Source organism: Macaca mulatta, chromosome 7, assembly GCF_049350105.2.
Source record: "Macaca mulatta isolate MMU2019108-1 chromosome 7, T2T-MMU8v2.0, whole genome shotgun sequence".
Classification (NCBI taxonomy): domain Eukaryota; kingdom Metazoa; phylum Chordata; class Mammalia; order Primates; family Cercopithecidae; genus Macaca; species Macaca mulatta.
In genome coordinates, this window is record NC_133412.1 from 133,235,355 (window position 1) to 133,261,457 (window position 26,103).

Sequence of the window (26,103 nt, forward strand, 5' to 3'; positions counted from 1 at the left end):
GTGGGGATGTCTCTTCTATACCTGCCCTACCCTTAGATTTTGGAAGCACATAACTCATCTGGTTTCACAGGTTCACAGCTGGAGAGGAATTTTGCTTCAGGATGGATTGTACGTAGGTCTCATCCATATCTGATTTAGATGAGACTTTGGACTTTAGCCATCGGAGTTAATGCTAGAATGAGTGAAGACTTTGGGGGATATGGGGATGGAATGAACGTATTTTGCATTTGAAAAGGACATGAGTTTTGAGGGGCCAGGGATGGAATGTTATAGACTAATTGTGTTCCCTCAAAAATGTTTACGTTGAAACCGTAACCCCCAATGTGATGGTATCTGGAGATGGGCCTCTGGGAGGTAGTTTATGAAGGTGAGACCCTAGTCTGATAGGATAGTGCCCTTAGGAGAGACACCAAAGAGCTTGGTGTCTCTCTTTTTGCCACATAAAGACACAGCAAAAAGGCAGCCATGTGTAAGCCAGGAAGAGAGTCCTCACCAGAACCTGACTATACTGGCAGCCTGATCTTGTACTTGTAGCCCCCAGAACTGTTAGAAAATAAATTTCTGTTGTTTAAGCCACTCAGTCTGTGGTATTTTGCTATGGCAGCCCAAGCTGATTAAGACAAGGCATTTAAAAATATTAAGTCAGTTTGGGCACTGAAACTGACCTCTTCTTGGGTGTCTGTTTGCAATTTCTTAACTTTTTTTTTTTTTTTTTTTGAGATGGAGTCTCGCTCTGTCACCCAGGCTGGAGTGCAGTGGCGCGATCTCGGCTCACTGCAAGCTCCGCCTCCAGGGTTCACGCCATTCTCCTGCCTCAGCCTCCCGAGTAGGTGGGACTACAGACGCCCGCCACTGCGCCCGGCTAATTTTTTGTATTTTTAGTGGAGACAGGGTTTCACCGTATTAGCCAGGATGGTCTCGATCTCCTGACCTCGTGATCCGCCCATCTCGGCCTCCTAAAGTGCTGGGATTATAGGCATGAGCCACCGCGCCAGGCCAATTTCTTAACTTTTAATCTCTTCTAGTTACACTGCATTTATGAACCAGAGGGCGGTGTAATGCCCATGTAATTCTTCACCTAACCAAAACTGTAAGGGGAGGATTAATAAACAGGAAATCCATTTATAATTGGTTTCTTAATACCACCACCATTTACTGACTATAAAATATATTCCAGTTAAATACTTGTTTTGGAAAGTTAGTAAAATTGAATTTAAGTGTGTGTGTATACATGATTGCCTTTAAAATATTTAAAATTTATAAGGTGGTTATTTTCAGTATACAAATTACTGAGTTACTGTCTCCGTATCCCATTTCTGAGATCAGAAATTGAATGCCTGATGTAATCTTTGGATTCAAAATGATGTCCTAAATTCTTTAATTTTAAAAAAGAATCTTTTAATTTAGTTTTCCTGACATTCTGCATTACTCATTTCTAAAAGTACATAAAAGGTTTTTTACTAAAATCTTGTTGGATTTAATACACAGTTTTAATGTTTAAGATTTGATAATTACAAAGAGTTATTTGTTTTTGTTTTTTTAACTGTAACTAAAAAGACAAAGCCAGTCCCCACATCTATTTTTAGAGAAGAAAAATGACTATTTTATCCAGAAAAATTACCTCCGGTTTCACTTTTGATTCAGAAAATAATAGAATTGAGATCATCTCTAGACAATAGGTGTGATACTGCAGCCAAATGATGTATGAAATGCATGGACTCTTCAACTTTGGCCAGTTGACAGGTAAATTGTTTCTTAGTTTTATTTCAGAAGATACGAAAGGAAGCGGAAGAGGTGAACCCCACAACGTGGTAATCTTTTCCTTCCCCATTCTTTACCTAGTACAGTTGTGTAATAATACTTTTAAATGACTTTTTCTGTGCATTTTAATTTTTATCAAAAACATTATATCTCCAGTGCTTAGCTCAGACACTCGGGAATTGTTTGAATGAATGATACACATGTACATCATCTTAGCCACTGTAGAAAACATCTTTTTTCTTGACATGTGGATCTTAGTGAGTGTGCAGAATTTGAAACATTTTTATAGCTGTTAGGTTCCAAACTAAGTTGTCATCTTAAGGGCTGAGATTTTTTTTACCCTAGAACATTTTTATTATATTATCAGAAATATTATAATTTAAATGTTTTTCCATATTAAAGAATTAACCACAATAATGATCCATTTGGAGCTAAGTCCTATATACAGGAAAATAATCACATTACTTCAATTATGTTATCCTTGAATATAAATACTTTACTTTGCCATTGCTTATTGTTAAAGGACCAAAAGAGATTTAGGGGTAGAATCTAGTTTTGATAAAAGGTTTCATGAGCGCACATTCTTTTTACACAAATTATCCTATTCTTGATAGAGGGGTGTTGTCTTGGGGAAAAAATAAAAAGACTGTACCAATTTCTATGTTTTCCTTGACCTTCCTGTGGCTTACTATGTATGTATGGTTTGATTTTCTTGATTTTGTTGTTACTTGAATGGTTTCTACTCAGAATGAAATGAATTTTATTTTATAAAAAAGTATTGTCCTCTAATTTAGTATCACATTGTTAATCTTGTGTTCATTAATTCTCTGCTTATAAAAATTTGAAGGGCATACATTATGAGGCAGAGCACATTAATTGGCATAGTCCTGACATCTGTGTGAGCAAACATACAATGCCATTACTATATTATATCCATAGTTGCTGTACATTTGCTTTGGGATTGTCAGCATATGCTTAAGTGGATAATTATTTCAGAAATTGTCTTTCTTTATTGTTATTATTATTTTTTTTTGAGACGGAGTTTTGCTCTTGTTGCCCAGGCTGAAGTGCAATTGTGTGATCTCGGTTGACTGGAACCTCTGCCTCCTGGGTTCAAGCAATTCTCCTGCCTCAGCCTCCCAAGTAGCTGGGATTACAGGCGCCCACCACCACGCTCAGCTAATTTTTGTATTTTTAGTAGAGATGGGGTTTCGCCATGTTGGCCAGGCTGGTCTCGAACTCCTGACCTCAGGTGATCCACCCACCTTGGCCTCCCAAAGTGCTGGGATTACAGGTGTGAGCCACTGCGCCCGGCCCCAGAAATTGTCTTTCTCCTCAACTTGGATTCCCAGTAGTTCGGGTATTCAAGTACAATTATGCTGTAAGTTTTGAGATTTTGTTGTCTTTTGAAAGTTATCTTTGGAACCCCAGAAGTACTCTGACCTTATTGGTCTCTGGACACAGTGTTTGATTAGCGTTATTTTTTTAAAAATTCATAATATATTGATAATATGTATAGTCCTGTGCTTTAAAATTAAATTATTTGAAGCAGTTTGATGATGGTACATTTAACTGTTAAGTGCTGTGCCAAGTTTGAGTTTTTCCACTTAAGGTAGAGGTAGTCACTCCTTTATGAGGAGATTGTAATGTGCAAGTTTGTGTTCTCAAATTCATACCACTGCTTATGCAAAATGGAACAGTGCTGTAAATGCTAGTTAAGTTGTTAGGTTAACCTGCAGAGATACAGTCATAACCTGAGTTGCTCATTTCTGATATTAACCATTCCAATGTTAAATTCTGGGAGCAGGACAGTACAAGACAAAGAGGAAGAGAAGAGCTTTCCCCTTTTTTTTTTTTAGCTGCTAATGTATGAATGTGAGTAAGGCTTTGACTTTCCAAAGTTACTTGAAATTTTAAATTATAAAATTTTAAAACTCTGAAGAATCATTGGTAGAATTTCAGCCAATGTAGTAGTTTAGACATTTAGGGGAGAAATGTTTATGCTCTGGCCTCAGTTGTTCAGTTTTACAAATTCCTGTATTCAATTTACTTACTACTCAATGATGGCTTTTAATTACTTCCTCCTCCTTTACACATTTGAGTTCACATATTCTCTAAATGCTAAGCTTGTACACAATTGTGTAGGGGTAGTTGCTGATGTAGAAGGACACTTGTCACAATTTGTATGTATTGATCATTTAAAAGTTGGGACTAAGACTTTGTGTGTAGCGTGTGTGTGTGGTTTTTTTTTTTTTTTTTGGAAGGGAGTGTGTTGTTATTCTGTGTTGCTTTGCTTTTCCTTAAAAGATCCTCTTCTATATATTTTGTGTGATTTAAATGTTCTTTTTTTATAGGTTTATGGTAAATATGCCAGCTCTAGAACAAATGAATCAGATTTTACACATCTTGTTTGTATTCTTACCCTTTCTGTGGGCACTTGGGATTCTGCCCCCACCCGATGCACTTTTCTTATGGGCAATGGAGCAGATTTTAGAGTTCGGCCTTGGAGGCTCATCTATGTCAACCCACCTACGGTATTTATTTTTAAATATTGATGTTATATGTAACTTATTCTTAAAGAACATTTTTCTTTTCAAGTAAATCTTTTTTTCTTTTTTTTCTCTACAGGTTATTAGTAATGTTCATCATGTCTGCTGGAACAGTTATAACATCATATTTCATTCCAAGCACTGTTGGTGTGGTTCTTTTCATGACTGGATTTGGTTTCTTGCTGAGTCTGAACTTAAGTGATGTGGGTCACAAAATTGGAACCAAATCTAAGAATTTGCCCAGTGGTCCAGAAAAACATTTTTCATGGAAGGAATGCCTTTTCTACATCATTATATTAGTCTTCGCTCTTTTAGAAACTGGTTTGCTTCATCACTTTGCTGGCTTCTCACAGATTTCTAAGAGCAGTTCCCAGGCTATTGTGGGCTATGGTTTGATGATATTACTTATAATACTGTGGATACTTAGAGAAATTCAAAGCGTGTATATCATTGGAATTTTCCGAAATCCTTTTTATCCGAAGGATGTGCAAACTGTGACTGTATTCTTTGAGAAGCAAACTAGGCTCATGAAGATTGGTATTGTCAGACGGATTTTGCTAACTTTAGGTAGGAAGATAAAGTCTATTAACCTTGTGTTACAAATCATCTCCTGGAAGTATTCAAAAATATTACTGAATTCCCATATTTGTGTGGTATTATACCACATACAAGTGTTCTTTTATGTTTTGGTTTTTTGTTTATTAGCTTTTTTAGTTCATTGCTTAAATGTGCTCAGAAAAAATGTATATTTGCCAAAATAAAATATGGTAGAAGGAGCTGTTTTGCCTTAATTAAATTTCTCTTTGTTTTGTTTTAGTATCACCTTTTGCCATGATAGCATTTCTCTCATTGGACAGTTCCTTACAAGGGCTCCACTCAGTGTCTGTCTCTATTGGATTCACAAGAGCCTTTAGAATGGTAATCCTAATATGTGTTTAATAGTATTTTCCTATTGCTAAGTTTTATTGTAATTTTGTTTAATAGTTTGCTTAGATTATCTAATTCTACCTGATAAAAATGAATAATTTGTATACTGCAGGTATGGCAGAATACAGAAAATGCTTTATTGGAGACAGTCATTGTATCAACAGTACATTTGATCTCCAATACAGACATATGGTGGAACAGAAACCTGGATACAGGAATCAGACTCTTACTGGTAAATGTGTCTTTTAACAGCTTTACTGAAGTATCTTTTACATACTGTAATATTTATCCATTTAGTGGTGTATATACAGTTTTGTAGTCATTGCTGCAATCTAATTTTAGAACATTTTCAACATCCCAAAAAGAAACCTCAACTGTTATTTCCCATCTCCCCTCTCCATCTCGCCTACTCCCAGAATCTACTAATCTACTTTCTGTCTTTATGGATTTGCATATTTTAGATATTTCCCATGAATGGAATTCTGCAGCATGTGATCTTTTGCATCTGGCTTCTTTCACTTTTATGTTTTCAAGGTTCATTCATGTTATAGCATGTATCAGTGCAGTCATGCACTGCATAAGGACGTTTTGGTCAATGACAGACCACGTATACAACGGTGGTTTGATAAGATTATAATGGAGATGAAAAATTCCTATCACCTAGTGGCATAGCCCTTGTAGGGTAGCTCATTACTCACATGTTTGTGGTGATGCTGGTGTAAACAAACCTACTAGGCTGCCAGTCATATAAAAGTATAGCATATACAGTTGTGTACAGCATGTAATACTTGACAATAAGCAACTACAATTTATGTATTTAGTGTGCTTTTTATCATTATTTTAGAGTATATTCCTATGTATTAAAAAAAAAAAAGTTGACTGTGAAACAGCCTCAGACAGGTCCTTCAGGAGGTATTCCAGAAGAAGTCATTGTTATCACAGGAGATGACAGTTCTATGTATGTTATTGCCCCTGAAGACTTTCCAGTGGAACAAGATGTGGAGGTGGAAGACAGTGATATTAATGATCTGACCCTCTGTAAGCCTAGACTGATGTGTGTTTTTGTATCTTCATTTTTGACAAAAAAATTTTAAAAGTTAAAAATTTTAAAATAGAAAAAAGCTTACAGAATAGGGATATAAAGAAAAAATGTTGAGTAGCTGTACAATGTGTTTTAAGCTAAGTGTCATTACAAAAGAGTCAAAAAGTAAAAAAGTTTATAAAATAAAGTTATGGTAAGCTGAGGTTAATTTATTATTGAAGAATCAAAAATATTTTTAAAATAAATTTAGAGTAACCTAAGAGTACAGTGTTTTTAAAATCTACAGTAGTGTATAGTAATGACCTAGGACTTCACATTCATTCACCACTCACTCACTAACTTAGAGCAACTTCTAGTGCTGCAAGCCCCATTCATAGTAAGTGCCCTATTCAAGTGTACCATTTTTTATCTTTTATAATGTATTTTTACTGTACAATTTCAATGTTTAGATACACAAATACTTACCATTGTGTTACAGTTGCCTGCGGTTTTCAGTACTGTAACATTTAGTACAGGTTTGTAGTCTATGAGCAATAGGTTATACCATATAGCCTAGGTATGTAGTAGGCTATATCACCTAGGTTTGTGTATATACGCTGTATAATATTCACTCAATGACGAATCTCATTATTTGTGAGCATATGTTTTCATTTATCTTGGGTATATGTACCTAGGATTGGAATTTCTGGTCATATAGGAACTCCATGTTTAATACTTCAAGATACTGCAAAACACATTTCTTAGAACATATGCTTGTCTGGCTGGACGTGGTGGATCACACCTTTAATCCCAGCACTTTGGGAGGCTGAGGAGGGAGGAGGGATGTGTTTATCTAGATTTCTTTCCTTGTGATATCATTGCCTGGTTTATGTGTCAGGGTAGTACTGATCCCCTGAAATGAGTTAGGACATGTTCCATACTCTTCTATTTTCTGGTAGAAGGTGGTGAAGGATAGGTATTGATTATTCGTAAGTGTTCTGTAGTATTCAATATGTATCTGAAATGTTTTGTGGTATGTAATATTTTGTATTGAAGCCATCTGAGCCTCAGCTTCTCTCTGTGGGTAGTTTTTATTCAATATCTTTACTTTTTGTAGGTTATTCAGATTTTTTATTTCTTCTTGAGCCAGTTTTAGTAATTTGTGTCTTTCTAGGAACTTGTCAATTTCTGCATTATCTAATTTGTGGCCTACAGTGGTTCAACCTTAAAACATAGTTAGTACACTGCCAGCTCTTTTTACTGTTACTGTTTTTTTTTTTTTTTTTTAAAGAAAGTCCAAACTTTAAAATGTAGTCTTGTTTATTAATTGTGAGGTTGGAGAAAATTAACAAAGAATCAAAGAATAAGATCTATTTCTTCAAAAATATTGGGACAATAATAAAATTACTGTATAGTCTTTCTTATATGATCTTGAAAATTCATGAAAAATCTTTTAAGGATAGATAAAAATAATTTTTATGTTTCTACAGGTTGGTATCATACGTGATCGTTTGATTCGGTTCATCTCTAAATTGCAGTTTGCCGTGACTGTACTTTTGACATCATGGACAGAGAAAAAACAACGTCGAAAAACTACTGCCACTTTATGTATACTCAACATTATCTTTTCTCCATTCGTGTTGGTCATTATAGTTTTTTCTACACTACTCTCTTCTCCCTTACTCCCCCTTTTCACCCTTCCTGTGTTCTTGGTGGGGTTTCCCCGACCTATTCAGAGTTGGCCAGGAGCAGCGGGCACCACAGCCTGTGTGTGTGCAGATACGGTGTACTACTACCAAATGGTGCCCAGGTTGACTGCCGTGCTGCAGACTGCAATGGCAGCTGGAAGTTTAGGTAAGTAAATGAGTTGTGCTCAAGAATTTCTCACTGATGTATTTAAAGTACAAAAAAATAACAAACAGGAAACAATCTTTTTATCCAACCATAAGATAGCATAGCAACCATAACAATTTGGTGTGTAGTTTTATCCAACCATAAGATAGCATAGCAACCATAACAATTTGGTGTGTAGTTTTATCCAACCATAAGATAGCATAGCAACCATAACAATTTGATGTGTAGTTTTATCCAACCATAAGATAGCATAGCAACCATAACAATTTGATGTGTAGGCAGAAGGACTAAATATGAAATTAGAAGTTTATCTCCTGCTCCTTGTTTTCATCTAAATTAAGTTACAAAATAAAAATACTTGGGGAAATTTTTATTAAAGTGATTTGATAATTTTTTAAATACATTTTCTTGAATAAATTCAGATTACAATTGCATCATTGAAACATGGAAACACCTTTCCCCCAGGTTTTCCATGAATTTATAATGAGTTCATGTCAAGTAGATGCAATAGCATACATTCATAAAGTTTAGTGAAAACTAGCTTTACATAATATCCGCTTGAGGAGCAGAGGGAATTTTATTCATACTTTACAAGTTATAGAGACTTTAAAGCAGTCTGACAAGATAACTGGACAGGATAACAAAAACTTTGGTCAGTGATCAGTAGGTAAGGTAGCCTCCCAAAATGAAATGCTATGCAGTTATTAGCAAGAAAATAGGTTTTTGATGACAGTAAACTAATTTTATGAGTTTTAATGCTTTTGTCAAACCCTAACTATAAATTTTAACTGTATTGTACTTCTCAAGGTTGGTTTTAGATAAGGTATAAAATTGATGACACTAGTGTGTCATCTCCTACCTTGTGCTTTAACCCCTGAAACTTGTTTTTAAAATGACAGATAACTTTCTGACAAACTCATTCTAGTCAGAGTAGCAATTTAAGATTAGAGTTTTAATAAAATGCTTACTTGGGGTTGAACTTTTCTAATTATTATGTGAGATGATTTATGAGAAGAAAAATATTTTATCTTTGTAATACAAATGTTTTATGAATAGTCATTTTTCTTATAGAAAATAGTCTATACTTATAATACTTTTATCCAGTGCTAATTAATTTTCATTATGTAATGCTATTCTACTTTTTAAAACACCTGTGAGGTTAAACTCCCATCAGAAATAGTAATTAGATAAAAATTATACTTTATTATCAAACCAATTATATTCAACCAAGAAGTGTATTATAAAGTATTTTCTGGTGGGGAAAAAAGCAATGAGATAATATTTCACATACATCAGAGTGGCAAAAATGTAAACAATTTGACACTACCAACTATTGGCTAGGGCATGGGGAATAAGAACTTTCAGACTTTTCTGGAAGGAAATGTAAATTTTTACAACCACTTTGAAGAGTTAAATGGTAGTCTGTAATAAAGATGTACATATCCCATGGCTGAGGGATTCCATTTCTGATTCCATGATTTAGTGATTCCAGTTCTAGGGAAATTCTAGTACATGTGTTTTGGGGGTCCTCAAGACTACTCCAGGTTTGACGGTTCACTAGAACTCACAGCTAAGATTTATTACAGCAAAAGGATGCAGAGCAAAATCCTCAAAGGGAAAAATAACAAGGAGTAAAAGAGACTGGGTGCAAGTGTCCAGGAGTTGCACAGAGTCACACAGAATGTGCTTAATTCCCTGGCAACAAGTGTGTGTTGACTGCCAGAGAAGCTCATTTGAGACTCAATGCCCAGGGCTTTTATTGCAGGCTGGTCCTGCAGGCACTGTCTGCCTAGCACATACCAATACTCCAGAATCCCAAAAGGAGAGCAGGTGTTCAGTATATACTGTATTGTTTGTACAGGTAGACACAATGGGAGACTCTTACCAGGTAGGGGGTTCCCAGATGCCAGGCAAGGACCAACCATATAAGCAGACCTTTTGAAGAATAGCAGTCGGTTCTGGTATGTTAACACTGTTCTGAACCACATGTTGTACAAGCAGACTTGCACAAAGATAATTTCTGCAACATTACTTACAATAGTGAAAAGTTGGAAACATCTGAAAAGTTTATCAATGAGGAAATGAATACTCAAATTCAATTAAATTGATACAGTGTATTTTCGACAGCAGTTATAATAAATTTTAGCTGTTTGCCATAGATGTGGGCGAATTTCATTAATAAAAGAGAAAAACTAAATTTAAAAAGTATACAGTGTGGTAGCATTTTATGTACATTTTTTAAACCATAAAACACTTTTATATGTTCATATGCATGTATATAAAAATGTCAAAGATATTTTAAGTCATGACTGTCAAGCTGACTTTTATAAACTCAATACTTTTCCTAATATAATTGACATGTATTTAAGATTTTATACAACAACTTCTAATTTGTTTTTCTGGAAAATCCTTGAATTTTTATGTATTATCACCTGCAGATTGTCTGTTCCAGCTGCTCTTGTAAAGAGTTAATTTAATGCCTCTTGATACGCAGTGAGTAGTTATTTCTGTTCATGACCTAATGATAGGGTAGGAGTTGTGAATCAGTTCTAGATGTCTTTTCAGTTTTGAAGATTCACATGGCAAAAATAAAAGAAGCTTGAAAAATGATTTTCTTTTTTTTCTAATTTGTTGTAGGTCTCCTCCTACCTGGATCTCATTACTTGGGCCGTTTTCAGGATCGTTTAATATGGATAATGATTCTGGAATGTGGCTATACTTACTGCTGTATTAACATTAAGGTCAGTGTGCATTTAAAACATCTCTAGTATTTTTATAGTTCATGTGTAAAATTTTACTTGTTATGTTCACATCAAACACTCAGTTTCAAAGAAGAATATCTTTTCAATTACCTGTGAAAACACCTAGGGATTTTTAAAGTATATTTCAATAAGCATATGTTGATGGGTGGACTGTTAATTGTATAATAGAGCATGATAACAAAATATACCTGCTTCCATTCCTTCCGGTCCTATTCTTGTTACCTCTCTCTAGCTGAGCATCTCAAAAGTGTGAATCAGTAACGTTTTTTAACTCCTATTACCATTTAAGCATTCTCAATAAAAACTATATTCTAATCCTACTGCCCCTACCTGCTATACTATATTTCTCTCCTTCCTTGAAGAGCAAATGGCCTTATTAGAGCTGTTTATAGTTGTATCTCCAATTTAATGTCTTCCATTCTGTCTTCAACTTACTGTAGGTTTTTGACCCTGCTACTCCACCCGACCTGCTCTTGTCAAGGTCGCTAGTGACTGGCACATTGCTAACTCCAGTGATCAACTCTCAGAACGAGTCTTATTTGAACCATCAGCAGCATTTTACACAGCTGTTCTTTTCTCTTCACTTGTTTCGTGGGTTACTTCTCTACTTTGTGATTCCTTCTCTTTTCTTTGACCTTTTAACACCAGTGTGTCCCAGAGCCTAGCAGTCCTTGATGACAACTCTGTCCTTCTGGTTGTTCAGGCCAAAAATACTAGAGTCGTGTTTGACTCCTTTTTTACTTGTATACTTCCACACCCAGTCCAACAAGAAATCCTGTGGGCTCCGCCTTTAAACCATATTCTGTATCCCATCTCTTTTTACCACCTTGGTCCCAGCCACCTTGATCCCTTACCTGGATAATTGAAATAACCTCCTAATTGGTTGTCCTGCTTCCACCTGTGTGCCCCTACAGTATACTGTCAACCAGAATGATCTTTAAAATCTAAGTCAAACCATGTCACTTCTGTACTCAAAACCTTGCAGTGGATCTCTTCTTTCATTCAGAGTAAAAGCCAGGCTCTAAATGGCCAGACTTCCTATTCCCTCTTTGGCCTTCTCTATTACTTTAACCCTCTCACTCTATTCCAGCCTACTGGCTATTCCCTCTGCCTGAAACACTCTGCTTTCAGATAATCATCTAACTCCCTCCCTCACCACTTTCAGGTTTTTGCTCAAATGTCACCTCCTCAGTGACCTCTCCTATGGCCATCATATTTAAAATTACACTCCCACTCTTATCCCAGCACTCCCAATCCCCCTTGCCTTGCTTTACTTTTTCCTTATTTTTATAGTACTTATACCTTCTCACAAACTATATAATTTACTTATTAGTTTTACTGTTGATTACCCATGTCCCTCACTTTATAAGTATCACAAGCACAGGGATCTCTTGTTTTTATTCAGGAATACATCCTAAGCCCCCAAAACAGTGCCTGGCACACAATAGGCCTTTAACAAAAAAAAAATTTTTTTAATGAATTATAAGTTAATTTCTTGTACTAGCACAGATTGGATAAAATCACTAGTGACTAAAAAGCTGTCTCTCTAGTCCAGTGATTTTCAAAATGCAGTGCCCAGACTAGTATTAGTAATACTTCCTGAGAACTTGTTAGAAGTGGAAATTCTTGAGCCCTACCCTGAACTTGCTAAGTTAGAAACTTTGGGAGTGGGCTCAGCAATCTGTATTTCAAAGAGCACTCTCAAGTGATGCTGACTCACCTACAGATTGAGAACCTCTGTTCTAGTCTAACCCATACGAGAAGACAAAAAATATTGAGGACATTTTGATTACTTATTTTTATTCTATTTAAAAATGATATGGTTTAATAATACCTAATAATGTTGATTGATCCTTTGTGCTCTGTGACATATGTGGTTTAAAAATATACTTTTTGATGGTACTCTTTTTTTCTGTCTTTTTTTGATGCAAGCTGGGTTAGGCCATGCCATCTATTAACAATTAATACTTTAAAATTTACAAAGCATGCAACCGTCACAACCATATACACTAGGATTATTTTCCTTTGAAACAGAGGAAAAAGGAATCTCACAGAGGGTAGGTGACCTGCTCAAGTTGTGTGCCAGCCACCTGGTAGAGCTGTGACTTAAAAACAAGTTCTGAAGGCACTGACAGCTTTGTAAAAATATATAAATTAGCAATAGCAATTATAATAGTAAATAGTGACCTGATACATCCTTTTCAAGTGATTCCTTCTAAGGAGGTAATCAAAATGTGTTTAAAATTTATGTAAGGATATATTGATAATATTCATTCACTCAGCATATATTTGTTGCATACCCACTGTGTACCAGATACTGGTTTAGGCACTACTGACATAGCAGTAACCAAAGTAATCAAAGAAGTAAATCTGCATTATGATGTTAGAAATCTGGAACAGGAGAATGATAAATTCTGGCACATCCATACATTGAATAATGCTGTTAGTCTCATAAAGTGGGATGGAAAGGATATAATACTACTGTATATACTGTATATACTGTAGAATTCTAATTTTGCTTTTTTCTCCTCCAGGATTATAATTTGAAAGTTTTTACTGTGTGGCTCACTCTTAACTATGGATATAGTCTTTTAAAATTATATTCATACCTAATAAATTTGCCCAATTTCTAGTAGAATTTCCATAATATTTTCAAAAAAATGGTAGCATTATTTTTAATCCTATCCAGAATCAAATGTGTTAAGTGCCGTTAACTTTAAGTCAGGATGTTGCTCTTGAGTTAAAGAAATTGTTTTTGTCACTTTCCATATTTTTGTGATGAGAATCTATGGGCATTTTCAAGACTAGTTGCTGTATTCTATGTAATAAATGATTATAAACTTAAGTATTTTTTATTTCTTCTTTAGGGGTTAGAATTGCAGGAAACATCCTGTCATACTGCAGAAGCTCGCAGAGTTGATGAAGTTTTTGAAGATGCTTTTGAGCAAGAATACACAGGAGTATGTTCCCTTAATGAACACTTTGGAAATGTCTTGACACCCTGTACTGTTTTGCCTGTGAAATTGTATTCTGATGCCAGGAATGTTCTATCAGGCATAATTGATTCTCATGAAAACTTAAAAGAATTTAAAGGTGACCTCGTTAAAGTACTCGTGTGGATACTTGTTCAATACTGCTCCAAAAGGCCTGGCATGAAAGAGAATGTTCACAACACTGAAAATAAAGGGAAAGCACCTCTAATCTTGCCTGCTTCGAACACTTCACCACCTCCCAAATCCCCAGAAGACATAGATAGTTTAAATTCAGAAACTTTTGATGACTGGTCTGATGACAATATTTTTGATGATGAGCCAACTATCAAAAAAGTAATAGAAGAAAAACAGTTGAAAGATTTGCCAGGTACAAACTCATTTATTCCAGGATCAGTAGAATCACAGAGGGTTGGTGATCATTCTACAGGCACTGTTCCTGAAAACGATCTTTACAAAGCAGTTCTATTAGGATACCCTGCTGTTGACAAAGGAAAACAAGAGGACATGCCATATATTCCTCTCATGGAATTCAGTTGTTCACATTCTCACTTAGTATGCTTACCTGCAGAGTGGAGGACTAGCTGTATGCCCAATTCCAAAATGAAGGAGTTGAGCTCGTTATTTCCAGAAGACTGGTACCAATTTGTTTTAAGGCAATTGGAATGTTTTCATTCAGAAGAAAAGGCCTCAAATGTATTGGAAGAAATTGCCAACGACAAAGTTTTAAAAGACTTTTATGTTCATACAGTAATGACTTGTTATTTTAGTTTTTTTGGAATAGACAATATGGCTCCTAGTCCTGGTCATATATTGAGGGTTTACAGTGGTGTTTTGCCTTGGTCTGTTGCTTTGGACTGGCTCACAGAAAAGCCAGAGCTGTTTCAACTAGCACTGAAAGCATTCAGGTAATCCATTTAGATCATATGTAAGATATAACATTGGTGGAAAAATATTGATTTTTCTAAATCACGTACAAGAAGACAGTTGTTTCTAGTTTTTTAAAATTTACTTTCTTCAAAATGAAAAAAAGTTTCATGTGTAGTGTGATTATATCAAGAGTACGCTTTAATTTGTGCTTCCTTTGGTTTTGTTAATATGGAAAATCTATTTTTTTTATGGCTTACTGATTTCTTCACCTTAACTGCATCATTTCTCCCTCCACTTTTTAGCTGAGATAGATACGATTTCAGTTCAATGTCTTAAAATATTGATTTAACAAAATCTATTTGATCCATAAAGTTGACAACAAATATTCTAAAATTCTTCGGTTCTCCATTTTTTAGGTATACTCTGAAACTAATGATTGATAAAGCAAGTTTAGGTCCAATAGAAGACTTCAGAGAACTGATTAAGTACCTTGAAGAATATGAATGTGACTGGTACATTGGTTTGGTATCTGATGAAAAGTGGAAGGAAGCAATTTTACAAGAAAAGCCATACTTGTTTTCTCTGGGGTATGATTCTAATATGGTAAGGTTAAAAAATTTTTAAGCATATATATACTAACCTTAGAGAATGGATGTCAGTTATAAAGTATTTGAACTAAGTGATAAATGATATAACATTATAGTTGTGATACAGTTTTAAGGCATTTATAATCATGACTTTATGGCGAAGCTAGACGAACTCTAGCTGATTTCTCTCCTTTGCCAACTGAAGAGGAGCCAATTAAAAATGTGTAGCCATAGTGCAATACCTGACCTATAAGAGAGCCAAGTATGTGTAGTATGCTATAACATATTTGACTAAATGGATTGTATTCCTATGTTCAATGTATGAATTATCACTTGGATTTGACTCTTAGAAAAAGTTATTTGTGGCCGGGCGCGGTGGCTCAAGCCTGTAATCCCAGCACTTTGAGAGGCCGAGACGGGCGGATCACTAGGTCAGGAGATCGAGACCATCCTGGCTAACATGGTGAAACCCCGTCTCTACTAAAAAATACAAAAAACTAGCCGGGCGAGGTGGCGGGCGCCTGTAGTCCCAGCTACTCAGGAGGCTGAGACAGGAGAATGGCCCGAACCCGGGAGGCGGAGCTTGCAGTGAGCTGAGATCCGGCCACTGCACTCCAGCCTGGGCGACAGAGCGAGACTCCGTCTCAAAAAAAAAAAAAAAAAAAAAAGAAAAAGTTATTTGTAAGTGGCAAAGTATTTTGCTGACATTTATACTGTATTGAAGCAAACCTAACCTGTGAAAATCCAGAGACTTAAAATAGGGGATGACTCTTTAAGATTTAGTACTTGTTCTTATCACATTTAAAATGTCATCAAGTCTACACAATATGAAAGATTCAATGTTACGAGCTTATCGTGGTTTTGTCTGTCTGGCATTATGGTTTGAGGAGCTCTGCAAGTGCACTCCCCAGTGAAACTGATGAAAATTATATTTTTTTAAAATAACCACTTAAAGTCTTAGAAAGTCTCCTAAGGGCATACAGCAAATGAACATAAATTTATTTTTAAAAATCTGCTAAAACCCAGTGAGAATAGTAAGAGACTGCAGTATTTGAACCAAAACCTACCCTACCTGAACCTCAGCAAGATGGAACCTCCCCTCAGACTGGTACAACCCAGAACATAGGCTCTCTTCTCTGTCAACTCCCAGGAGGACTGTTTTCCTAGGAAGGGCAGGAGTTCAACATTTTTAATCCTGTCGCAGCTACCTGTTGCTGAGGCTACATTCCAGGCATGTGAAGTCCAAGCAAAGATTCCCTTCTGGCCCACTGCACTTATGGGATGGAGACTTTATCTTGGGTGTGGTGCCACTGAAAATACTGGGGCCTTGCTCACTCTTGCCCACTCATAATGTGGAGGTCCTATGCTGGGAGAGGCAAGCTGGAAAGACCTGAGGCTACTCCTTCCCTCCACCAAGTGCTTATCTCCTAAAGCAGAAGGGTCACTCAAGAGAGAAGCATGCTATCGCCCAGAACTCTGGCTCAGAGACTTTGCCCAGTGGAAGAAGCAAATTATTACTAACAGCAACAAAAGCTCTGAATCTCTTCTTCCCAGAGGAACTGATTTATCTGCAACAGAGTGTAGACACATTGAAGCCCAAAATGTTCTTAAAAACAGTGGAGGACTTCCTGTTTTATGATAGTGTCAAAAAAAGAAAACAACATAAACGATGGAGGTTGTGGTGAGAACTAATTTCTAGGAGACTGGTAGGTTCATTAAGCTAAACGGTAAACTGGCTAGATTTTTTTCAGGGGAAGAAACAGCAAAGAGCCTTCCTGGGATCAAACACATGAAAAGCTATTCCTTTGAAGGAGTTCACATTTAATTGGATCAGTCTGTGGAGCAATGTATGCCTCAGGTCTTTGTTGAAAGCAGAGTAACCAGCTGGCAATCAGTGGAGCTTAATAGCTGGGTATGAACACTTAACAGACAAGATAACCCTGCCAAAACCATCCCAAGGTAATTGTATGCATTCAGTTTGACTGTACTCTATGAGAGGCCGTATCTGAGACTTCAAACTGGGCGGGGAATGGTAGGGAGCAGACAGGGATTGACTTCACTACAGTAAGCCAGCCAATCACTAAACAAGTACATGATAATAACAAGCCCTGGAGTTAGGAATGAAGAGGACCAGCACCCAGAATTTCTACAGTGTTACCTGCAATATCTGATTTTCAACAAAAAGTTGAGATATGCAAAGAAATGGGAAAATCTAACCCATATACCAGGGGGAAAAAGTAGACAACCGGGCTTGCCTGTAAGAGGGAAGAGATGTCAGATTTAATAAAGATTTCATAGTAGTCATTATAAATATATCCAGAGAACCAAAAGAAACCATGGTTGAAGATATAAAGGACAGTATGGTGACAATCTCACATCAAATAGAGAATGTATGTAGAGATAGAAATTATAAAAAAGAACCAAATGAAAAATTCACTAGAGGGGCTCAACAATAGATTTGAACTGGCAGAAGAAATAATTAATGAACTTGAAGATTCTAGATCAATAGAGATTATGCAATCCAAAGAAGAGAAAAGAATGAATAAAAAGAAAGAGAGCTTCAGAGAAATGTAGGACACCATTAACTGCTCCAACATATACTTAATACCAGAAGGAGAGAGAAGGGATAAAAAAATTATTTCGTGAAGTAATGGCTGAAACTTCTTAAATTTATTGTAAAACATTAATCTACACATCCAGGAACTTCAGTGAACTTTATAATAAATGCAAAGAGATCCGCAGGCAAATAACATCATGGTAAAAATGTGGAAATCCAAAGACCAGGAGAAAACCTTGAAAGCACCAAGTAAAAACTATTTGTACATTTTAAGGAAAGTCATATAAAATTAACAACTGATTTGTCATCAGAAACAATGGAGGCCAGAAGCATGGAATGACATAGTCAAAGTGCCCCCTTAACCCCAAAACAGAAAGCTTAACCAAGGACCCTGTATCTGACAAAGGGATCTTTCAAAAATGAAAGCAAAATAAAGAAATTCCAGATAAACAAAAACAGAATTTGTTGCTACCAGACCCGCCTTACAAGAAACACTAGAGTTCTTCAGACTGAAAGTAAGTGACCACAGACAATAATTCAGATTCACACACAAAAACAAAGAGCACCAATAAAAGTAACTGTGTAATGATAAAAAAGAGTAAAAAGGCATATTTCTTCTCTTAACTGAGTTGAAAAGCAATTCTATAAAATGTATTCATGTATTATTGGGCCTGTAATATATAGGAATGTAATTTGCTAATAATTGCACAGAGGAAGCCAGTTAGGGGCAAAGCTGTACTGGATAAAGGAAGTGAATCCAGATGATTCGTTTCTGGATTCTTGAATCTACAGGAAGATAGAGAAATAGCATTTTTATAAAGGGTAACATAAGGCTGGGTGCAGTGGTTCACGCCTGTAATCCCAGCATTTTGGGAGGCTGAAGCAGGCGGATCATCTGAGGTCAGGAGTTCGAGACCAGCCTGGCCAACATGGTGAAACCCTGTCTCCGCTAAAACTACAAAAAAATTAGCTGGGTGTGGTGGTGGGTGCCTGTAATCCCAGCTACTTGGGCACCTGTAATCCCAGCTACTTGGGAGGCTAAAGCAGGAGAATCACTTGAACCCAGGAGGCGGAGGTTGCAGTGAGCCGAGATCACACCACTGCACTCCAGCCTGGGCAACAAGAGTGAGACTCCATCTCAAAAAAAAAAAGGGTGCCGGGCATGGTGGCTCAAGCCTGTAATCCCAGCACTTTGGGAGGCCGAGACGGGTGGATCACGAGGTCAGGAGATCGAGACCATCCTGGCTAACACAGTGAAACCCCGTCTCTACTAAAAAATACAAAAAAATAGCCAGGCAAGGTGGCGGGCACCTGTAGTCCCAGCTACTCGGGAGGCTGAGGCAGGAGAATGGCGCAAACCCGGGAGGTAGAGCTTGCAGTGAGCTGAGATCCGGCCACTGCACTCCAGCCTGGGCCACAGTGCCAGACTCCATCTCAAAAAAAAAAAAAAAAAAAAAGTAACATAACAATGCTGGGCATGGTAATTTAGGACTACAATCCCAGCAAGTTGGGAGGCCAAGGCAGGAGGATTGCTTTGAGACCAGGTGTTTGAGACCAGCCTGGCCAACATAGCAAATCCTATCTCTACAAAAAATAAAATTAGCCAGGTATGGTGGTGTGCATTTGTAGTCCTAGCTACCACTTGAGAGGCTGAGGTGGGAGGATTACTTGAGCCAGGTGTTCAGGTTATAGTGAGCTATGATTGCACCACTGCACTCTATCCTAGGTGATGGAGCAAGACCCTGTCTCTAAAAAAATAAAAATAATTAATATAACACAATAAATGCATACTTGCTCCCTTTTCTCTTACCTTCTTTTAAAGGCATAAAATTATATAAAGTGATAATTAAAACAATGTACTGTTGGATTTGTAACGTTTGTAATGTGATATGTATAATAGTACCACAGAAGGGAAGAAAAGGGACTAGAACTTTGTAATATTTCTGCTTCACCACAATTAGTATAAATCTAAGACTGACTCTTGTAACACAGAGATAGTAAGCTTTAGTCAACCACTGAGGAAATAACTGAGGAAAAAAGTGAAAACCGTCATTAAAGAAATTTAAATGGCATATTACAAAATAGTCACTTTCTTGACAAGAGAAAGGCAAGAAAGAATAGAGGGATAAAAAAGATATGAGACGGGAGGCTGAGGCAGGAGAATGGTGTAAACCTGGGAGGCGGAGCTTGCAGTGAGCCGAGATCGCGCCACTGCACTCCAGCCTGGGCGACAGAGTGAGACTCTATCTCAAAAAAAAAAGGAAAAAAAAAGATATGAGACAAAACAGAAAGGAAAATGACAGACAAAATTCAGCTATTTCAGTAATAAAATTAATGGGAATGGATTAAATAATCCAGATGAAAGGCAGAGATTATCAGACTGGATTTAAGAAAATGCTTGTAATCCCAGCACTTTCGGAGGCCAAGACACGTGAATCACTTAAGTCCAGGAGTTCAAGACCAGCCTGGGCAACACAGTGAGACCTTGTCTCTAAAAAAAAATAAACAAAATTATCCATACATGGTGGTGTGTTCCTGTAGTCCCAGCTACTCTGGAGGCTGAGGTGGGAAGATTGCTTGAGCACGGGAAGCACTATGATATATAAACTATATAATATTTTATTAATATAAATATGTAATATATAAAATATATAAATAAAAGACACAAACCATATGATCATCTCAGTAGATATAAAAAAACTAACAAAATCCCTCACCCTTTCATAGTAAAAACAAACTAGGAAAGAAGGGAACTTCTTCAACCTGAACATCTATGAAAAACTCACAGTGAACATCATAATTATTGGTGAAAGATTGGATGCTTACCCCTAAGATCAAGAAGACAAGAATGTCTACTCTTACCACTTTTATTAACCATTGTACTAGAACTTCTAGCCAGGTGGTATGGACTGAATGTTTACACCCCATATGTACATGTTGAAGCCTAACCACCAATGTGATGGTAGTAGGAGGTGGGGCCTTTGGGAGGTAATTATGGTTAGATGAGATCATGAGCATGGAGCCTTGTGATGGGATTAGTACCCTTATAGGAAGACGAAGAGACACCCACAGCTTCCTGTCTTTTTGCCATAGAGCAGAATAAGAAGATGGCTATCCATGAGCCAGGAGGATAGCCCTCATCAGAACCCAGACATGAAACCACCCCGATCTTGGACTTCCCAGCCTCCAGAACCATGAGAAATAAATGTCTCTTCTTTAAGTCACCTAGTCTATGGTATTTAGTTATAGCAGCCTAAGCTAAGACACCAGAGTAATTAGGCAAGAAAAAGAAAAGGCATTCAGATTAGGAAGAAGTAAAATGATCTCTATTCACAGATGACATGATCTTGATGATGTATAGAATATCTAAGGAATCAACTAAAAAGCTTAGAACTGATTAACAAATTCAGGATGGTTGCAAGATATAAGATCAACATTAAAAAATCTGGTGGATTTCTATACACTAGCAACGAACAAACCAAAAATGAAGTTAAGGAAATCCCACTTAAAATAACATCAAAAATAATAAAATACTTAGGGAAAATGGAACAGTAGTAGTACAGAGCTTATACTCTGAAAACTACAAAACATTGTTAAAAGAGAAAGTTAAATATCTAAATAAACATCTAGTGTTCATAAATCAAGATAACATTGTTAAGATGGCAATACTCTCCAAATTTATCTACAGATTAGCACAGTCCTTTTCAGAATTCCAGTTGGCTTCTTTGTGGAAATTGAACAAGCTGATTTTCTAAAATTAATATGGAATTTCAAGAGACCCTGAATAGCCAGAACAATCTTGAAAAAGAAAATTGGCCGACTCATACTTCCAAGTTTCAAAACGTATATGAAACAATAATCAAAACAGTATGGTACGGGCATAATGATAGACATATAAATCAGTGGAATTGAATTGAGGATCCAGAAATAAATCCATGGGTCTTTAGCCAACTAATTTTCAACAAGGATGCCAAGACCATTCACTGGGGAAATCATCTTTTGGTAGCAACATTCAAAAGAATAATGTTGGATTACTAGTATTAGTTTCCCAGGGCTGTTGTAGCAATTACCACAAACTGGGTGACTTTTTAAAAAATGGAAATGTATTCTGTCATCATAGTTTTAAAGGTTAGAAGGCTGAAGTCAAGGTGCCAGTAGAGCCACGCTTCCTCTAACGGCTCTAGGAAAGAATCTTTCCCGGCCTCTTCTAGCTTCTGGTGGCCCTTAACATTCCTTGGCTATGGCTGAGTAACTCCGGTCTCTATCTCCATATTTACGTGGCCTTATTGTCTATACTCTTCTGTTAATTTTCCTACTACTTTCTTTTATAAGGATGTCAGTCACTGGCTTTAAGAGCCACCTAAATCCAGGATGATCTCATCTCTAAATTTTTAATTACATCTGCAAAGTACCCATTCCAAATAAGGTCACATTCACAGGTAACTTCAAAGAGATGCTATTCAACCCACTACAGACCTTACTTTATATACCATATTTTTAAAATAACTCCAAAATACATCAAAGACCTAAACATAAGAGCCATAAAAATGTTAGAAGGAAACATAAGGGTAAATCTTCATGACCTTAAACTTGGCAATAGATTCTTAGATATGACACCAAAAGCATGAGAAACAAAAGAAAAATAGATAAATATGACTTCATCAAAAGTAAAAACTTTTGTTCCTCAAAGCACACCATCAAAAAAGTAGACAACTCACAGAATGGGAAAAATATTTGCACTTATCTGTTAAGGGACTGTTACTAGAATATATAAAAGAACTCTTACAACTCTATAATAAAAAGGTAAATAGATTTTAATGTGGACAAAGGATCTATATAGACATTTCTTTAAAGAGGATGTACAATTTGCCAGTAAGTTCATGAGAAGTGCTCCGTATAATTAGTCATCAGGGAAGTGCAAATCAAAACTACAATAAAATAACACTTCACACATATGGGATGGCTAAAATCAAAAGGTCTGAAAATAAGTGTTAACAAGATGCGGAGAAATTGGAACCCTCTTCTGCTCTTGGGAATGTAAAATGGTACAGCCACTTTGGAAAACATTCTGGCAGTTTCTCAAATAGTTAAGCATAGAGTTAACATACGACCTAGCAGTTCTATCCCTAAGTATATATACCTAAGAGAAATAAGAACATAAATCCACATGAAACCTTGTACATGAATGTTTATAGCAACATTATTCTTAATTGCTATAAGGTGGAAACCAACTGTACATCAATTGCTGAAAACAAATTTTAGTATATCCATATGATGGAATATTATTCTGCCATAAAAAGGAATAAGGTACTGATACATGTACAACATAGATGAACCTTGAAAATATGCTAAGTGAAAGAAATCGGTCACAAAAGACCACATACAAGTGAAATTTACAGAAGAGGCAAGTCTATAAAGATAGAAAATATGTTAGTGGTTACTTAGGGAAGGGTCAATGAGGAGATAGGATGGTGATAACTAAAGAGCACAAGGATACTTCTTGAGGTTATGGTATTTTAAAACTTAACTGTGGTAATGGTTGCACGTATCTGCGACTATAATAAAAACCATTGAATTGCGTACAGTAAATAAATAGATTGTATGGAATGTGAATTATATCTCAACAAAGCTGTTTCTTTAAAAAGAGCCTATTGTATCATTCACCACCAAATAGTATTTATGACTATGCGTCGCTGAGGCAACAGATCAGAGAAGGAAGACAGAGAGAAGTGACTAAGATTTTGCCTAATGGTGATTGAGATGGCTGCCAGGAAACTTTCTTTTATTAAAGAACAAAGGAAGTAGAGGTAATTCTTGATTCTGAATACAAGCAACTCATTGTGTACATTTTTAAAACTTTCTGTTTTTTGAACTTGGGAAAAGTTTGCTTAATTACAATGCAATTTTTCTATAAGTTTATAAATAAAATATGAAGACCTAAATGTAATCTCTTTTCTTTTTCTCCTCCTACCATTTTTACTGTAAAGGGAATTTACACTGGAAGAGTACTTAGCCTTCAAGAATTATTGATCCAAGTGGGAAAGTTGAATGCTGAAGCTGTTAGAGGTCAGTGGGCCAATCTTTCGTGGGAATTACTTTATGCCACAAACGATGATGAAGAACGTTATAGTATACAAGCTCATCCACTACTTTTAAGAAATCTTACGGTACAAGCAGCAGATCCTCCCCTGGGGTATCCGATTTATTCTTCAAAACCTCTCTATATACATTTGTATTAGAGCTCATTTTGACTGTAATGTCATCAAATGCAATGTTTTTATTTTTTCATCTTAAAAAAGTAACTGATTCTTGTAACTTCAGGACTTCTCCCCACCCTCATTCAGATGCCTGAGAACAGCTAAGCTCCATAAAATTGGTTCTCTTAGCCATCTTAATGGTTTTAAAAAACAACAAAAACATCTTTTTGTCTAATGTGAAAGTTAGAACTATTTGGCCAATACTTGTGCCCTCTGGACTTTAGTAGACTTTGGTAAATATGAGAAAACTTTTGTGTAATTATTATATAATGAATTTTGTAATGCTTTCTTAAATGTGTAATAGGTGAATTGCCATATAAAGTTAACAGCTATGTAATTTTTACATACTTAAGATAGACATATCAGTGTTCTAAGTAGTGATAATGGATCCTGTTGAAGGTTAATATAATTTATAGTATTTTCAGATGTGCTGTTTTAACACCTAATATTATCTGAATGTTTTGATATAGTTTGTTTTCATAGACTTCAATTCACAAACTTTAAAAAACTTTTAATAAAATATTTTCTTTCCTTTTCAAATATCCTTTTGATATATGTGAAAGAAGCAGGGTTCATCCCATTCATCATGTGAATATTCACAGGAAGAGCAATGTTAGGGTAATCTGCATATGACTACTAAAGCATAGATCTGACTCATTATATATTTCTTTCAAATGAATTTACTGCTTCTGAAAAACGATTCACTCAACAGGACTACCAGTTACTAATGTCTTAAGGTATATGAACTAAAGAGGAGATGGGAAGAAAATTTTTATAATATGATCTGAATTTTACTTTCATTCTCTTCTTGCTTAGGAACGTTTTACAGATACATGTAAGGGGGATTAACAATGAATCCACATCAGTTGAGAGATCAGTTTCCTCTACTTCTTACTTAATTTCCAATGAAATCGGTAGGAGCCCCCTAGATTTATAATAATATATTCTCTTTAGAAATCATTCAAATTATATGAAATGTACCAGTTAAGCTGCTATTAATATTCCATTTATTTAGTATGTGGACCAGTTCACTCTAACAATGTTAAAGGATAACTTTTTGGACCAATTTTCAGTTAATGAATTCAAGAGATTTGTATGTTTATCTTTTTTTTGGAGGTAATATAGTACAGTTACTAAGATAAGATTTTATATTACTCTTGAGTTCACATCTCAGACTTATGATTTAATTTACATGATTGAGATTTACTAGCTGTATACCTTTATATCTTTGTCATGTAGAAATATTTTCTCATGTCATTAAAAGTACTTTGTAATTATCACCTTTTTTTTTTTTTCGAGACAGTCTCACTCTGTCGCCCAGGCTGGAGTGCAGTGGCACGATCTTGGCTCACTGCAACCTCCGCCTCCCTGGTTCAAGCAATTCTCCTGGCTCAGCCTCCTGAGTAGCTGGGATTAAAGGCACGTGCCACCATGCTGGCTAATTTTTGAATTTTTAGTAGAGATGGGGTTTCACCATGTTGGCCAGGATGGTCTTGAACTCCTGACCTCATTCTCCACCCACCTCGGCCTCCCAAAGTGCTGGGATTACAGGCGTGAGCCACTGTGTCTGGCCGTAATTATCGCTCTTAATGACAGCATAAAATTCCATTGATATTATTTATTGGATTACTATCCCCCAAATAATGTGAATTTTCAGTTGTTTAGAGATTTTCACTATAATAATAATAATGCCAAGCTATGCCTTCCCTTAACCTTGCATCCTCCTCAAACTATTCTCATATCTCCATTTCATTCATGGCCAACTTTTCTCTTTCATTTATTTACTTGTCAAACCATTCCAATCTGGATCCCATCTCCATGACTCCCCCAAATTAAAAAAGAAAAAAGTTTTTATTAAGGTCACTATCGACCTTTTTATTGTCAAACCAGCTAGTAGTAATTGACATATTTGACTATTCTTGAATCAGCTTTTGTGTTTTCTTTTGGACTTTCCTGATACTACATTAT

General features: G+C 36.1%; 1 protein-coding gene across 7 annotated transcripts in view; it reads left to right on the forward strand.

The window, feature by feature from the left end:
* PCNX4 (pecanex 4) overlaps positions 1-24,675 on the forward strand; it is a 43,905-nt gene extending 19,230 nt beyond the window's left edge. For 5 of the 7 annotated variants that reach the window (XM_077941076.1, XM_015143810.3, XM_001095482.5 and 2 more), the window contains 9 exons: positions 4,116-4,295; positions 4,390-4,877; positions 5,128-5,228; positions 5,350-5,469; positions 7,749-8,112; positions 10,750-10,853; positions 13,742-14,772; positions 15,151-15,337; positions 23,866-24,675. In XM_077941076.1, the coding sequence (XP_077797202.1) occupies positions 4,116-4,295; positions 4,390-4,877; positions 5,128-5,228; positions 5,350-5,469; positions 7,749-8,112; positions 10,750-10,853; positions 13,742-14,772; positions 15,151-15,337; positions 23,866-24,117 (2,827 nt within the window). In that variant the 3' untranslated portion in view covers positions 24,118-24,675. Of the gene's footprint in view, positions 1-4,115; positions 4,296-4,389; positions 4,878-5,127; positions 5,229-5,349; positions 5,470-7,748; positions 8,113-10,749; positions 10,854-13,741; positions 14,773-15,150; positions 15,338-23,552; positions 23,686-23,865 lie in introns of all 7 variants that reach the window. The other 2 variants (XR_013396288.1, XR_013396289.1) reach the window with 1 other exon arrangement.
* Positions 24,676-26,103: the final 1,428 nt, after the last annotated feature.